General features: G+C 40.6%; 1 protein-coding gene across 5 annotated transcripts in view; it reads left to right on the top strand.

Moving 5' to 3' along the window:
• The window catches only part of magi2a (membrane associated guanylate kinase, WW and PDZ domain containing 2a), a 236932-nt gene that overhangs the window by 214258 nt on the left and 7111 nt on the right, over positions 1 to 15563 (top strand). For all 5 annotated transcript variants that reach the window (XM_067582371.1, XM_067582373.1, XM_067582374.1 and 2 more), the window contains 7 exons: positions 38 to 230; positions 5425 to 5676; positions 6174 to 6359; positions 7862 to 8078; positions 9390 to 9615; positions 10789 to 10945; positions 15314 to 15448. In XM_067582371.1, the coding sequence (XP_067438472.1) occupies positions 38 to 230; positions 5425 to 5676; positions 6174 to 6359; positions 7862 to 8078; positions 9390 to 9615; positions 10789 to 10945; positions 15314 to 15448 (1366 nt within the window). The remainder of the gene's footprint in view (positions 1 to 37; positions 231 to 5424; positions 5677 to 6173; positions 6360 to 7861; positions 8079 to 9389; positions 9616 to 10788; positions 10946 to 15313; positions 15449 to 15563) is intronic.

Here is a 15563-nt window from a genome sequence, read left to right as displayed (position 1 = left end):
CTACTTCCTGTTTATAACAGTCCATGTTTAATAACAGATCTTGATCGGGGCAATCATAGAGAAGAGTCCGGCTGACTTAGACGGGCGCTTACGGCCCGGTGATGAGCTGTTGTTTGTGGACGGGATCCCAGTGGTGGGGAAGCCACACAGATACGTCATCGACTTAATGCACGGGGCGGCGCGGAACGGCCAGGTGAATCTGGTCATCAGGAGGAGAGTACCAGCAACAGGTAAGAAAAACAAAGGGTTCTCCTTAAAATTATATAACTTTAGTGCTAAAACAATTAGCTAATTAATCAATTAGTTGATCGTCAAACCTTTAATTAAGCCTTTTATCAAGCAGAAAGTCCAAACATTCTCTGATACCAGTTTCTCCAATGTGAAGGTGCTGCTTTTCTTGGGTTTATATCACTGTATATTTAATACAGTCTATGCTATATAATACAGTATATTTGGGATTTTGACTGAACAAGATGTTACTATTTTATAGATTCTGTAGACTGAAAGATTAAATAACTAGAAGAGTGCACTGCAGTAGAGTTCAGATCTCTGCCAGGTGTGTCTGGGGACATGTATAGTCTCAGTTTTCTTTAAGATGCATAGAATAGTGTAATGAATGAATGAACTTTATTTATATGCAGTAGCACCTTTCATGCACAGAATGCAGCAACAGAAAAAACACCAAAAAGACAAGTTTAAAACCATACACATACACAAAGAGGAAGGTGGAAACTGAGTGTTACTATTTATAAATTAGCATTTACACAGTGATAAAGTCATTAAATAGAAATGAGAGAAAATCATAAAAGATTAAAACAGATAGTTGCTAGTTATGGGATATATTAAAAAGATAGATTTTGAGTTGTCATTTAAAACTGTCCACTGAGTCAGCAAGTCTAATATTTAAAGGCAGAGGGTTCAATATTTTTGGGGCGTTGTGGCTAAAAGCAGCATCCCCAAAGGTTTTTGTGGCAACCTTGGGAACAGTTAAAAGAGCAGCTGTAGAGGATCTTCGGGGACATAGAGGATCATAAAACGATAGGGAGTCTGTGATATAAGAGGGAGTGAGGCCATTTAGTGCCTTAAAAACTAAGAGAAAGAAAATTTTATCTAAAAATAGATTCTAAAGGGTACAAGGAGCCAGTGTAGGTTGCATAAAACAGGAGTTATATGATCTCTCATTTTAGTTTTTGTTAAAACCCTGCTGGTACCCTTCTGAATAGGTCAGTATATAGAGTGGTGCAGTAGTCAAGATGACTAGAAACAAAAGCATGAACAAGCTTCTCAGCATCTTGCTGGCTCAGTAGAGGTCTCACCTCAACTATATTTCACAAATGATAAAAGGCAGTTTTGGTCAGTGAATCACAATTGAGGTCAGAATCTAAAATGACGCCGAGGTTTCTTACTTAAGGTCTTTGCACACCAAGTCTGTTTTTTCGTATGCATTTTTTTTAATCCGTCATCCGACAAAAATTGTTATGCACAGATACCTTGCACACTGAGTCCGATGCGTTTTATTATTCTATTCATTGCAAAAATTCACAATACGAGGCAAAATGGAGTCATCAAGCAGTGACTGGATCCGCAGATATTCAGGGCACAGCCTCAAAACACTGAAACTTACAGACAAGATCATGGTCAATAGTTGTCCTGTGATCAGACTGTGTATAACTTTTCTGCTAGAGCTGATAGTATCAGTGTTTCGAGGCTGTGTCGTTTGCGTGTACGGTGGCTCTGAGTGGTCAAACAACTCTGTAAAGGCTTTGGACAGATGTAAAAAAAACGCAGAAAAAAAGAGTCTGTGTGTAAACGTGATTGACACAACATGACATCGTATTTATTTTTTAGCATGTGTCAATGTCGGATGAAAAAAACGGACTTGGTGTGCAAAGACCTTTATAATCATGTCTGCGAGGCCAGATGTCCCAGTTTAGCAAGAACAGGGTCCTTCTTATTTTTTGGGCAAACTAGGAGGATCTCAGTCTCATCTTCATTTAGCTTTAGGAAGTTCGTGCTCATCCATTCATTCATGGCTGACACACAGTCAGTTATATTGGACAGAGTATTTGGGTTATCAGCCTCACAGATACATACAGCTGTGTGTCGTCAGCATAGCTGCGGATATTCACACCACGCGGACGGATTATGGATCCCAGTGGCTGCATGTAAATTGTGAACAGCAAAGGTCCAAGGACACTGCCTTGAGCCACACCATTGTCAATGGTATTGTAACCGAGCGTCCTCCTGGGTTCGCCCAACTGTATAAACTTAGTAAGATAACAATAAACGGGACAATAAGTCCAAACTTCTCAATTTAAACATTGTTATATATGTAGGACATTTTGTTGTAACAGACCACACAAATTAAAACCCCTCCCTCCCCTCTCCCAAACAAAGAAGAGTTGGATCTCATTCAGTTGTCCCTCCTGGCTCCCTTACAGAGAGAGAGCATACAGTCATAAATGTGCACAAAAAATATTAGGCTGATGGGTCCAGTGGTATGCAAGATTAGCTGCGGACAGATACACACACAGGCACACAGACAAAGTGCAAAGACCAAAACCAACAATGAATTTTTATCATACTAACAAGTACTGTCTGTGTAGCTTAAGCCTGATTAAGCTTTTTACTTTTGAGCCATAGAGCTCAATTGTTGTCCTAAAACTATTAAATGAACCACACTGTGCACTGGGTGACACGTTCCTTCATTACAATGAACATGGCCACTGTAATTTATTTTTAATCAATCCCACACACATCACCCTGCTGCTGTATATGCTCACTAGAGCACCAAAGGTCTATAAATCCATGGCTGAAAATAGTCCCCAACAAATACATTGTTTGTTTGTGCACATACACAATCATTCTCGGATTTTTCCAAAGCAATTCTGTGTCACTATGGTTATTTTTAAATATAACTACAACACAGAGCGTGTCAGGAAGGCTTGATTTATAAATGAGAATATGTCGACTGTATTTGATCCCCTAAAAATGCTGCTTGTGATTAACTCTATGTGCAGCAATGGAAAGTAACTGTACATTTATTCAAGTATAATTTTGAGGTAATTACACTTTACTTGAGTATTTCTGTCCTCTGCTACTTTATAGTTCTACTTCACTTCATGCCAGAGGCAAATATTATACTTTTTACTCCACTAAATTAATTTGACAACTCTGTGGCTGAAAATAGTCCCCAACAAATACACTATCTATCTCTGTTTGTGCTACTTTTGCTATAAAAAAAAAACTACAGTGCCCAGCTGTTTCAGGAATCTGCTGAGCCTTTTATAAAAAAGGAGGAGTAGGGAAGTCAGAAAGTAATGAGAGATAGACTAATACATTGTTGGTTTTGGTCTTTTCATTGGATTTGTTGATAAATTGATGATAGTTAAAGCAAGTCAGAAGTTGAGATAAACTGCTCACTCACTGATAAAGTCCGTTTTTTGGTGGACATTTAAAGGACACAGTAAATCCTGCACGGAGCAGCTTTGGGATCCTGGATTATACACTGAATTGATCTCTCACATCTTTGTCCTCTATATCATTGAGATCTTCTGTCATCTTTCTTCCCTCTCTTGTTTCTCTCTCTCACCTCTCGCCTCTCCGTTTCTCTCGCCGCCGTTCTTACCCTTTAATGATTCAGGAAACAGGATTTACTCAGTCAGAAAACTGAAGCACTAATCTATCCGCGTAATTACACTGAAGCCTCCCTAAAAAGCACATTAGCACACTCTTGTTCTTACACACTCCGTTACACTGTTGTCCTTCTTCAAGCTTCTTTACCTTTATACCTTTGAGCCCGGAGACTGCGGATGACACTTCCTCTAGCGAACGCCGGCCTCCCCTGCTCTCATTACGACTGCCTCTCCACACAAACACACGTTCACCCACTCTTTCTCGGCAATCCACTTCTTCCCACTCTATTCCGCCCTCTCTGTCAATTTCTTCTCACCAAAGGCTACTGTCTGACTCATGCCTGGCCTCCTCTGCGGCCCTTACTTCCATCCTAATTGTCTGACTCCCACTGGCACTTTGCAAGGTGTCAGACTATGCTCTCTGCTCTGAGCTCATACTTCTGCCTGCACCACCACATTTTAAACAACTCATATTCTCATTTTTTGAGTATTTCCATTTTTTTTTCTTTTCTCCTTCTCATAAAATAACTATTTGTGTACTTGTTGGCGGTGTAAGATACCACATGTGGGTTTGTATCTTTACAGTGCCAGATCTCGCTATAATGTCATATCTGTAAATTGAAGTTGCAGTTTAAAAAATCCCAACTGTTAAGCTACAGAAAAACCGCAGCGCTGCTTCTCGGTCAGCTATCAAAACAACAACACCGAGTTTGATCACTCAGTGTGCCAGAATGCATACACGCAGAAAAAAAAAAAAAAAAAGCTAGAGGTGCAAGAAGCCTGAATTTCGCTCTGGGTGGATTGACACGATGCTGCATTTTTAATGATGTGTTTTACCACATTGTGACTGTTCTTTTGCTTTCCTGTCTTGCATTTCTGTGTTGTGTTTGCTTCTTGATTCTTCACAGGGATGAGATTCTGCAGCAGCTTGTCCAATTTTTTTGGTGGGGAGGGGAGGTGGGGGCGTAGAGAAGAAAGTATTCTTGCCTGTAAAATTAATTGTTTTTTTGCACATACACAGTCATCCTTGGATTTTTTCAAAGAAATTATTCATCACACTGGTTGTTTTTAATTATAAAGGAAAACACAGAGAATGGCAAGAATCTTAAATTGCCTTGATTTATAAATGAGAAGATTTAATGACTGACAGGCTGTATTTGATCTCCTTAAAAATGCTGCTGGTGTTTTTCCATCAAAGACAACTACCGTATGTGCAGTAGTAGACGTCACTAAGTACATTTACTCAAGTACTGTACTTAATTACACTGTTACATGTTAAATTAGATATTAAAGAAGTAGTTCCATCTTTTTTAGCTTATGACCCTTGTCACTTTTCAGATGTTTATGAGGCATTAGCAGTCTTACCAGAAGTGATTTCCTCTCAAAACTTCTCAAAAGATTTAATTTAAATAGCTTTTTAATGCCTAAAGGGGTCAAATTATCCAATGTTTTACAAAAAGAACAAAGATTAGTCCCACAGCTCCTCAGATTGTGACCCTCTGGACTTAACTACCCAACTATAAATAAAGTTGTACAACAGTAAAATGCTGCTATACATTGATGCATCAGTAATAACAATCTATTAATCTAATGTATATCAATATATCACTCACAGGGGCCATTTCTCAACTTAATAATAATGATTCTGTAATATTTCTTGTACTAAAGTTGCATTTTGAATGCATGACTTACTTTTAGTGGTGTATTCTTACATTGTTGTATTAGTACTTTTATCTTGTGTGTCTTAAGTTGAACAGCCACCTGCTCAGCTCTCTACCTCCCCCTGCAGGTGAGTCCTGTCCGGAGAACGGCCGCAGCCCCGGCTCTGTCTCCACGCAGCACAGCTCCCCACGCAGTGACTTCACGTATGGCAACAGCACCAGCACTACCCAGGCACCCATGGGCAACGCCGCCACTTCAGACGGCACCTCGACCCCCAACGCACAACCCAGTGATGTCATCATTAACCGAAAGGAGAGCGAGGGCTTCGGCTTCGTCATCATCAGCTCGCTCAACCGGCCCGAGGCCGCCGCCACCAACAGTAAGTCCAGTGATTGGATTAATGGTGTTTTATAGAGTCAAGTAGATGCTTATGCATCATCAGTCATCCTCTACTCTACATAACAACTACTTAAAGTGCTTAAATGAAAGCTCTTAGACTCATGTAAACTACCAGGTAATCTTAAAAAGCTTCAAGATAAGAGCCACAATGTGAAGTTAAGTATAAGAACAGGTCACGGCTCAATAAAACGTGAAGCAGCTCTTATTCTGTCGTCTCAATTATACATGCCCTCCCACAGTATGTCAGTCACACACATCTCTGGTATGCTGCCATGAGCATCAGTGTATCGCCCACACACGTGAAAAAACCTAGATGCCTTACATAAGCCCTGGGTGAACAGCAAAATGAGAGAGACAGAGAAATAGTCAGTCAGTCAGTGAGCGGTGCGTGAGCACAGACAGGCGTAATCCTCCAAGCTGCTGCTGCTGCTGAGCGTGTCTTCACCTGCAGCGTGTTGTGTCTGAATCTTCCAACAGCTGTGCCCCATAAAATTGGCCGCATCATCGAGGGCAGCCCGGCAGACCGCTGCGGGAAGCTGAAAGTGGGAGACAGGATACTGGCGGTGAACAGTCAGTCCATCGTCAACATGCCGCACGCCGACATCGTTAAGCTGATCAAGGATGCGGGCCTCAGCGTCACCCTGAGGATCATACCGCAGGACGGTGAGAAAACACGTGGACTTACACACTACATGTGGACATGACAGACGAGGACTTGAAGGTGCAATACTGCGGGTAGACAATGATTTATGACAGTAATTGAATTGGCTTTATTAAATGAAAGTTGTAATATGAGGTTTGCATAATGTGATTCTTTTTAGATTAACTGTCACTTTCTGTCATATTCATGAGTTTGTGTTCAGCTGGTTTTCAAATTCTGTTCGCTGAGTCTGTTTCCATAACATTTCTGCATGCAAATGCTTAACAGAGCTGCTGTCTCTTATTATAGTTACAATAACACAAAATAGACTCTTACTATAGTATTTAAAAATGCTGTACTCCATTTAATTTCTGTACTACAGTGATTGTCCTTGTATGCCTCTGGGGCCTGGTCTCTCTTGAAAAACAACATTTTTAATCTTGTGAGACTCTCAGCTGGTCTCTAACAACAGATGATTGAAATTATTAAAGATAATTCATGATATGAAAAGCTTCATTTGATTACTAAAACTGACTAAACTGACTAAAGCTGTTATATTTGTTTGAAAAATGACAATTGTGGCTGGTTTGCCTCCTTAACTTTACCTCCTTTTTCCTCTTTATCATTATCTAGAGCTACATAAACAACTTGTTTTGCCTCTGTCCTTGCTTTCAATGATTGTGATGTGGATGTAATAGTGCCTGGCAATCTTTTAAAAAAAATTAAAGCTGCACTAATCAATATTTTTATACTAACAATCGATCAAATAACTACATGTAATGTGAAAGGGGTTACTTATTTTGAGAAACTTGCAGAGAATTATTACCAGATTCTGCAGTTTCCCCTCAGCTTTACTGAGCCTTTTACTGTCTTTCAGCTCATTGTTTTGGTTTTACGTTGCACAACTTAACTGTTTTGGTTCACTCTCACTGCTCCGATCAACACCGTTTTCAGAAGCAACAAGTAGCTGTTTTCAGCAAAAAAAGCTCTGATAGACTCACTGTGCACTACCTGCCCAGCATCTGACAGCAGACAAAGTTAGCAACAAGCTCATGAGGACAGTGGAGCATTTAAAAAGCCAGATATTTTCCATTGGAGTTGGTGGAAACCAAACCAGAACTAAAAGCAGGATGAATATTGAGCTGCATAACAATTATTTTTATTATTGATTAATCATTTCATCTATAAAATGTCAGAAAATTTTGAAAAAATGAATTATAATTACTCAAAGCCCACGATGACATCTTAAAATGTCTTGTTTTATTTGTTGTTGAGTTATATTAAACAGTAAATAACATTAAATGGTATTAAATCCTTCAATGATCAAAACAGTTGCACATGAATTTTCTGTCAATCAAGTAATCAATCAATTGACTAGTCATTGCAGCTCCATTGGCCTTGCATTCATTGGTTGGACAGAAACACAACTAATTTTAAGCACCAACCTTACCTGGTTAGATAAAGGTTAAAAGTACTCGTCGTGCTTGTATTTTTCTCATGCTCTGTCCTTCCTTCTTAATCCCAGAGATCAGCAACCCCCCTTCAGCCCCCAGCTCAGAGAAGCAGAGCCCCATGGCCCAGCAGCACAGCCCCAAGACCCAGCCCAGCGTCTCTGCCTCCCTGCCCACCTCAGCAGTCTCGGAGCCCAGCCCGCCCGTCTCCCAGCCCAACCCGGTGCCCCACCAGAGCCCCGTGACCCAGCTGCCCGCCCCTCCGCCTCAGACCTACACCCATGAGAGCAGGTAAGACGGAGTTTATAAGGGGTTAAGAGCAAGACTGCTTTATGTTTATTTTATTTAAGAAGGGACAATGCACATTAATTAACATGAGCACTTGGTTCCATCATGTAAATGTGCCAGATTTAGCCATACAGGATCATTTTCATTGACCATTTACCATATAAAAAACATTAAAAGAAAACATACAAGAGCACATAAGCACAGACAAGTAGTAAAACAATGACATAACCCATACACCAGTTTATGAAAGCATGATTGATTGTCCACTGTTTTATAGATGTGGAGATACTTTGTGATAGTGGAATGGGTATAATGTTCCAGGTATGTGCTGCTTGATAGGAAAAGGCTTGACGACCCAAAGGTACTTTTTTTCTATGTGGTATTTTACAGTCCCCTCTGGTAGTAGAGCTCTGATAGATGAGTTTTGATTTTGTTAAATGAATTCATTGAGTGGAGGAGGGGAGGCGAGGGGGGGGGGGGGCAGACCATGAAGTGGCAGCAAACAGTTGACTTATAATGAAAGCCGTTTCGTCCTCATGCTGTTACATAGTGATTTGTGGCTGTCTTGACTTTCTGATGCAGCAAAGTATTTATTATAGACTAGCCCCTCTATCTGTCTCTGGGGCAAAACACTGTTCCTCTGAGAATGCAGGTATGAGTGAATCAGATGCTTTCATCCCCAATCGTCCCCCATTCTTCTTATTCCCTTCACACTTTTTCATCTTCTTCATCTTTTCTTACAGTTTCTTCCTCCTCCTTCTACCTTTTTGTCTCTCTCTGTCTCCCTCCGATAGTGTCTTTTTCCTCACTATTTCATCTCCTCTCTCTATTCATCTCTCACTCATTCTCCCCCCCCCCCCCCCCCCCCCCCCCTCCCCCCCACTTTGTTGTATAACATCACTTAACTCTTATGGACTGCTAAATTATTTACATAAATTGCGTCTTTATAGAGATCTGTTGAATATTTCACCAAGAACTACAGGGGTCCAAAATCTACAGTGTCATTGGCTTTTCCCTACTCAGCATTACCTGCCTCTGAGAGAACTTGTTTCTATTATAAAGATTTTATGTGATGCGGGAGGAAAAACTGTGTAATTTTTCCACTTAGGTCATTTTTAATGGTTGTCAGTGAAAACCAAAACAAGACATCTTTGTCAGTAGTTGAGGAGCCAGAAAATCGTCAGAAACCATTATTCTCACAGCATCCTAAGTGCACCGAAACATAACACAAGTAATGTGCCACATCCGAAGGTAATGATGGAAGTAATAGAAATCCTCCGAGAAGTTCTTCTTTCATTCTGATTGGTCTGTTAGTTACAGGTCAGAGGTGAAGGCGAGACAAGACGTTAAACCAGACATCCGACAGCCGCCGTTCACAGACTACCGTCAGCCACCGGTGGACTACCGGCACCCTCCTGTGGCAGACTATCGGCAGCCACCCACGCTTGACTACAGACACCCGCCGCTGCTGGACTACAGACCACTAGCTCCTGATGCCAGACAGTTCGCAATCCCAGACTACAGAATGCCTCCAGTTCAAGTAAGGATGTTTTCCACAACAAAAAATTGCCACAGATCCTATCGCTGACTCTTATCTAGAGCCCGACTGGTACTGTATTTTTGAAGCAGATAACGTTTTTTTCTATCAGAATCAGCTTTATTGGCCAGATATGTTTGGATGCACAAGGAATTTGACTCCAGTTTCCAGTGGCTCTCACATACTCACATACAAAAGACATACAGATAAAAGACAGACAGATTAGGTGTCCATAATCACTCAGTATTTACTATACAGTGCAGTATATTTACCTTTTGCCATTTTATCTGAGTGTCTGAATTCTGAATGTGAAATTTATGCACTATGTCATGCCCTCAAAGTAGTGCAAAATGATTCGTAAATGTCCAAAATCTGAATTTATTGCTTTACTAAAAGTAAACCAGTTAGTGTTTAGCCTTAGACATGTTTAGAAGATATGTATATACATACATGTATGAAAAAAAACATGTAAATTCTCGCTCCTGGACAATGATGTAATGGTGACATTGTATTTAATTACTGCAGACATTTATTTGGGTTATTTGGCGTTTCTGCACTGCAGTGTCTTGTTACTTAGCGGACAACATTAAATGCCACTAATGAAGTTGCTATCTATAACCCATACATATATACATATATATATGTAAAGCCAGTGCTTCCATTTGTTACTGATTTTGTGTAATTTAGAGCTGATTCCTTCATATCTTCATTGTGTTTTTTAGGATATTTGGATAAATTGGGCTACATTCTACCTCTGTTTGTGTTCCTTCACAAATGCTGCAATTCTTTCTCTGTATAAATGTATTCATGTATTTCTAATTAAAGCTGATGTTGGCTTTCTGTCTGAATAAATACCAGCAATGTTTTCACACTAGATAATGTTAGAGCTTTTGTCATTTGTATTGAGAGTCATGTCGTGGTCAAGTTGGTAATACTGAGCAGACTGTGTGCAGAGTACACAGCTAGCTGACATAGACATGTTTTCAGGGTATTTTAAGCAAATATACTTGAAGAGCTCCCTTGTTTATCAGTAATACCTTTAATTTAATTGTTGGTTGCATTATGTTTACCGGGCATTTACTCCATTCTTCCTCACTTGTTTTTCTTACTTACAGAGACCATTTCCTGCTGTTTTCTCCACTGAATCTAATCATATCTGATCTTTGCTTGTCTCAGCTTTCACAGGACTTTGACTTCTTCACAGTGGAGCTGGAGAAAAGCGTAAAAGGCTTCGGTTTTAGCATCCGCGGAGGACGGGAGTACAAGATGGACCTGTTTGTCCTACGGCTGGCAGAGGACGGACCGGCTATCCGCAACGGGAGGATGAGGGTAGGTCGCTAGCTCATTGCCCCCCCCCCCAACTTTACTCTCCTTCTACATTCTTTTTAAGTCACGAATCACTGTGTCCCCTCAAACGCTCCTATATTATAACACTTTCAGTAAAAAGACACAGCAGGTTTTCTATGATTCTCATTTGTGTAAACAGAAACATTTAAAACAGCAGCTGTGAGCGCGTTGCCGTCCTGTAGGTCCTGTGCCGAGCCCCGCATATCTCTGCTCCTCAAAACTGGTATTTTAATGTAACAGAATGGAAATTAAAATGGAGCAACAGCGGGAGGGGGGAGAAATATGATGCTGCACATAACAAGATGCATACAGGCCATGGACGAATCACAGACAGGAAAGATACTGTGAGCGGAGCAGTTTCCAGTGTTTCATGCTTTTCTCCACATGTCAGCGCCGAGATTGGTCCATAATGAAAACTGCAGAGAGCACAAAAGCCTCAAATTGTATGACTTTAATTAGCAGAGCTGTGCACACACTGAGCTCTCCACAACCACCAACCAATTTCCATGTATTTTGTTTCTTTTACTTCTCTAGTATTTCACCCAAATGTCTACAGCTATAGTATTAATGTGACTCAGGCAGATCTGAAACGTGTTAGATTAGTGTCTGAATTTTACATTAATGTTGTTCAGGTGTCACTGAAGGTAATCCGGGATGTTGCAGAAACATCTGTACTGATTTTCTGTTTGTTGCCCACAGCTGCTGTGTGTCAGATTCTTTCCTTTGACTTAATGAAATAACTGCAGCATCACACAGCAGCTGAAATGATAAGCGCCTTTACATCGAGAGAGTGAGAGAGTGAACTGCAACCCCTAAAAAGTATGAATGGAACCGCGTGTGCATCCACAGCTGTCCGCGGTCGCAGAACACGGAGAGTACACACACACACACACACTGAAGAAACAGTATTTTACACCTCTCTCTTCGGTTTAAAGTTTCAAGTATCGCTGCTGGATGTGATGTGTTGTGGTTGTGGAGTACACTTTCTACATCGCCGCAGCAAGGTGAGAAGTTAAACCACTGGAGGTCAGCAGAAACGAGATTTTCAGGAGGTGTTAAGTTGCTCTTTAAGGAAGCTATTACATCCTCTCAGAAGGTTAAGCTGTTTTCTATCTTTCTGGATTACATAGCAAACGCTCACTGTAATTGTCTGATGTTATCAAAGCTGCAACAGCAACTCTTAACATTCGATTAAAAAAATAATCTGTCAAAATAACTCGGAGATGGTTCCCTTTTTTTTTTTCCCAGACGTTTGTCTCCTCCCAAATTGCTGCTCCTCAACTCTCAGCTGTTATTTAGCGCCAGATGATATTAAACAGAAGATAAAGATAGATAAAACATATAAACGTGTGAACTTAAATGATACCTTGGTGTTTGCATAGCTGCACAGTTCCTCCTCTAACTATAGTTGCTACTGTGTTATTCTGTCAGAGAAAACAAACACATATTTTCTGAATTTATGATGTAATAAAAATAAAATGCAAATCCCAAACTCTTTCCTGCCAGCAACACCACAACACACATTGCAACTTAAACAGTAACTTTTTTTCTTCCTTTATTTGTAGACGCAGATTTAATCCAGCAACCAACACGTCTCTCTTTTTTCTTATTCCTCTTTTTCCTCCTTCTTGCATGTTCTCCAATCTTTACGTCTGGCGCTGATAGCCTCCGTCTGCTCTAGATTCCTTATCTGTAATGAACCTGTCAAAGATAATGTGTGCAAAATGCTCTTGGGGGAGGTATTACTTACCCTCCACGGAGGTGTAATCGATAGAGGTCCGATGGGCCCAGACTCAGGTGGGGGAGAGGAGGAGGAGGGAATCTTGAGCTTCACTTGAAGTCAGCGATCATAAGCTGCCATGAATTTGTCTTGAACGGCCAGAGAGTAACACTCCCGGTAAGATATCGAAAGAGACTCAACGCTCTGCTCTTGAATAGATTTCAGGAAAACAAAGCGTACAGTACTCTGATCCTTCCTCCAACAAACTTAGATCCATACCTCCGGGTGCAGAGAGGAATCAATCTGTATTTAAGTAAATGTGAGACATTGGTTAAAAAGCATTTGACATGCCTGTCACTTTGGATTTCATTTGTGCTTTGAAACGTATTGAGGTGCAAGAACCAAAAAGCCCTGCTGCACCGCAACTCCCTGCAGTTACTCTGACATTTTGAGTTTAAGCCAAGTCATTTCTCCTCAATAGGCACTTTGTCACATTTTTAAAAAGGAGTAAAAAAAAAAAAATCTATTTTGACCCTAGTAGCCACAAACTCTTCAGGGACACCGAACAATAAGAAACTCTCCCTTTTTTTGTGGTTCAAGTGCCACTGCGGAAGCTTTTAAGAAAATTATACAAAGTGATTGGTTATTAAAGATAATCATTCAGCACATGTAATTACCTCTCTAAGCTTTAAACGTCAATAAAAAGACTGAAATGTGCGAATTGTAGAAGCAACTCCTGCTTCAGTTCCACCGCAGGCTCCCATCAGCATTCACGTGCCGTCTCATTCAACTTTTGTTCCCTCTTTATTAAAGATGAAAATGGACATCGCTCTCCTCTGCTGTTAAGAGGTGAGGATTAATGAGCAAACCGTCTTGCCTTCCACCTCTCATCAGACCACCGTAATGACACCTAATGACTCCCCCCTCTCTTGACTCGAGTCCGTTCCTGACTTTCAAATTACCCCAGCCATTACTGAAGGACTTCTCCATTTGTTAGCGTAATTGGCCGGCACGTTTTTTTGTCCTGTTCCCGGTGAATCCTCCCCATTAGTCAACCTCGGAGACGTCTCTTGAAGGGCTGAGAAGTGAGAGACTTGAAGGAGGGAGGATTGACATTTTGACCCGTCCTCGTGTTCATCGGGGATTGGTCACAACCGCGGTGTAGTGCTTTAAAAAAAAAGATAGTCCAGTTAATATTTACACTGGCTGTTAACCTAGCTGTCACAGTTATGGTTGTTTTAAATGGGTCGGACATTGGTATTCATCGGTGTGTCCTGATACGTTCCTCAACCACCCCATGAGAAGTGGACTACCATAATTCTATCCAAATGACACGTCCAAATTACTGCAGAAATTAATTATAACTGACACCAGTTCATGGCTGGTAATGCTTATTAATGCTTATGGAAGCTCATGGGGAAGCCAATGCATTATAGATCCATAAATCAATACTAAAAGAGGCTTGTTAATATTATGTTTTATGCGTAGTGTGCTCATTTCCAAACCTGCCACATCATAATTGATTCAATCTTAGGTTTGCAAACATCATCAGTAATTTGCTCATCCGATTTTCACCTTTGTGAACTTGATTAGGACGTTTATATAACACGATGGCACCTCATTTGTTTTTAATTTAGTGTTTCTGTCATCTAATTCTAGTTAATACAATATTCATTATTCAAATAGTAAATTGCACAGAATATATTAATCTTTGTCATGTTCTAGATGTGAAACTCCTCATGGCACGTTAGACCTTTCATTTTGCTTTTGTTATGCTTCACTGTAACTGGTGATTGAGCTTTAATTGCACTCTAGAAATCTATAAATGTAGCCTCAGTCCTGATCCAGTGCTTGTTGTGTTTGGCTAATCTGAACTCACAGTGTTTATCAGTCAAGTTGGCAACTAAACAACGACCTCCTTCCTTTGAGACATGGCTATCTGAAATGGTTTCTACCATAAAGGCGATAGAATAGATACTCTTATGTTGTTTTATTTGAAAAATATTTCTCCTTGCTATGTGTAGCAAGATTAATAAATAATGTCCAACATACTTAATTATAATGACTGTGTGACATTATATCTAATGTATGAAGGTGTTATGAAATTGCTTCCCTTATTTATTAAGAAAAAGCCTGAGATGGAAGGCATGAAATTCAATAAAATAATGAGTCATTATATTGAATTATATCTGGCTTTATTGTGTTTTCATACTATAGGGTCAAAAGTATGCGGACACCCAAACATTACATCCATACAGCAGTTCATTAAAACATACAGAATAGTAATAGAGAACAAATTACAATGCACAAGTGAAAAATAAACAAAAAAAAACACCTCAGGAGAGTAAGAAATGTGGCCACACCGAGTTGAACTCACTCATCCAGGTCAGTGAGGGCGGACGCTGATGTTGGACGATAAGGCTTGGATCGCAGTCGGCTTTCCAGTTCATCCCAAAGGTGTTGGATGGCTTCGAGGTCAGGGCTCCGTGCAGTTTTTTCCACACCAAACTGGGAAAACCACTTCTTCATGGGCCCGGCTTTGTGCAGGGAGGGGGGGGAGGCATGCATTTTCTCTCTGACACATGTTTACAACTTCTTTTATTCTCTGTCACACACTTCCTGACATCCAGGTAGGGGACCAGATCATTGAGATCAATGGAGAAACAACCCGTGACATGACCCACGCCAGGGCCATCGAGCTGATCAAGTCCGGAGGCAGGCGTGTTCGTCTGCTCCTAAAAAGGGGCACAGGGCAGGTCCCAGAGTACGGTAAGTATCGATGTATTTCACTTCTACGGCAACTTTCTTTGTCTTTTGGGATCATTTCTTACCTCTTTTCTTAACTATATTCTCTTCAGTGTCTTATCTAATATCACTTCAACTC

This window comes from Thunnus thynnus, chromosome 23 (genome assembly GCF_963924715.1).
Source record: "Thunnus thynnus chromosome 23, fThuThy2.1, whole genome shotgun sequence".
In the NCBI taxonomy this organism is placed as follows: Eukaryota; Metazoa; Chordata; class Actinopteri; order Scombriformes; family Scombridae; genus Thunnus; species Thunnus thynnus.
Note: the sequence above shows the minus strand (reverse complement) of the source record. Positions and strands in the feature narration are given on the sequence as shown.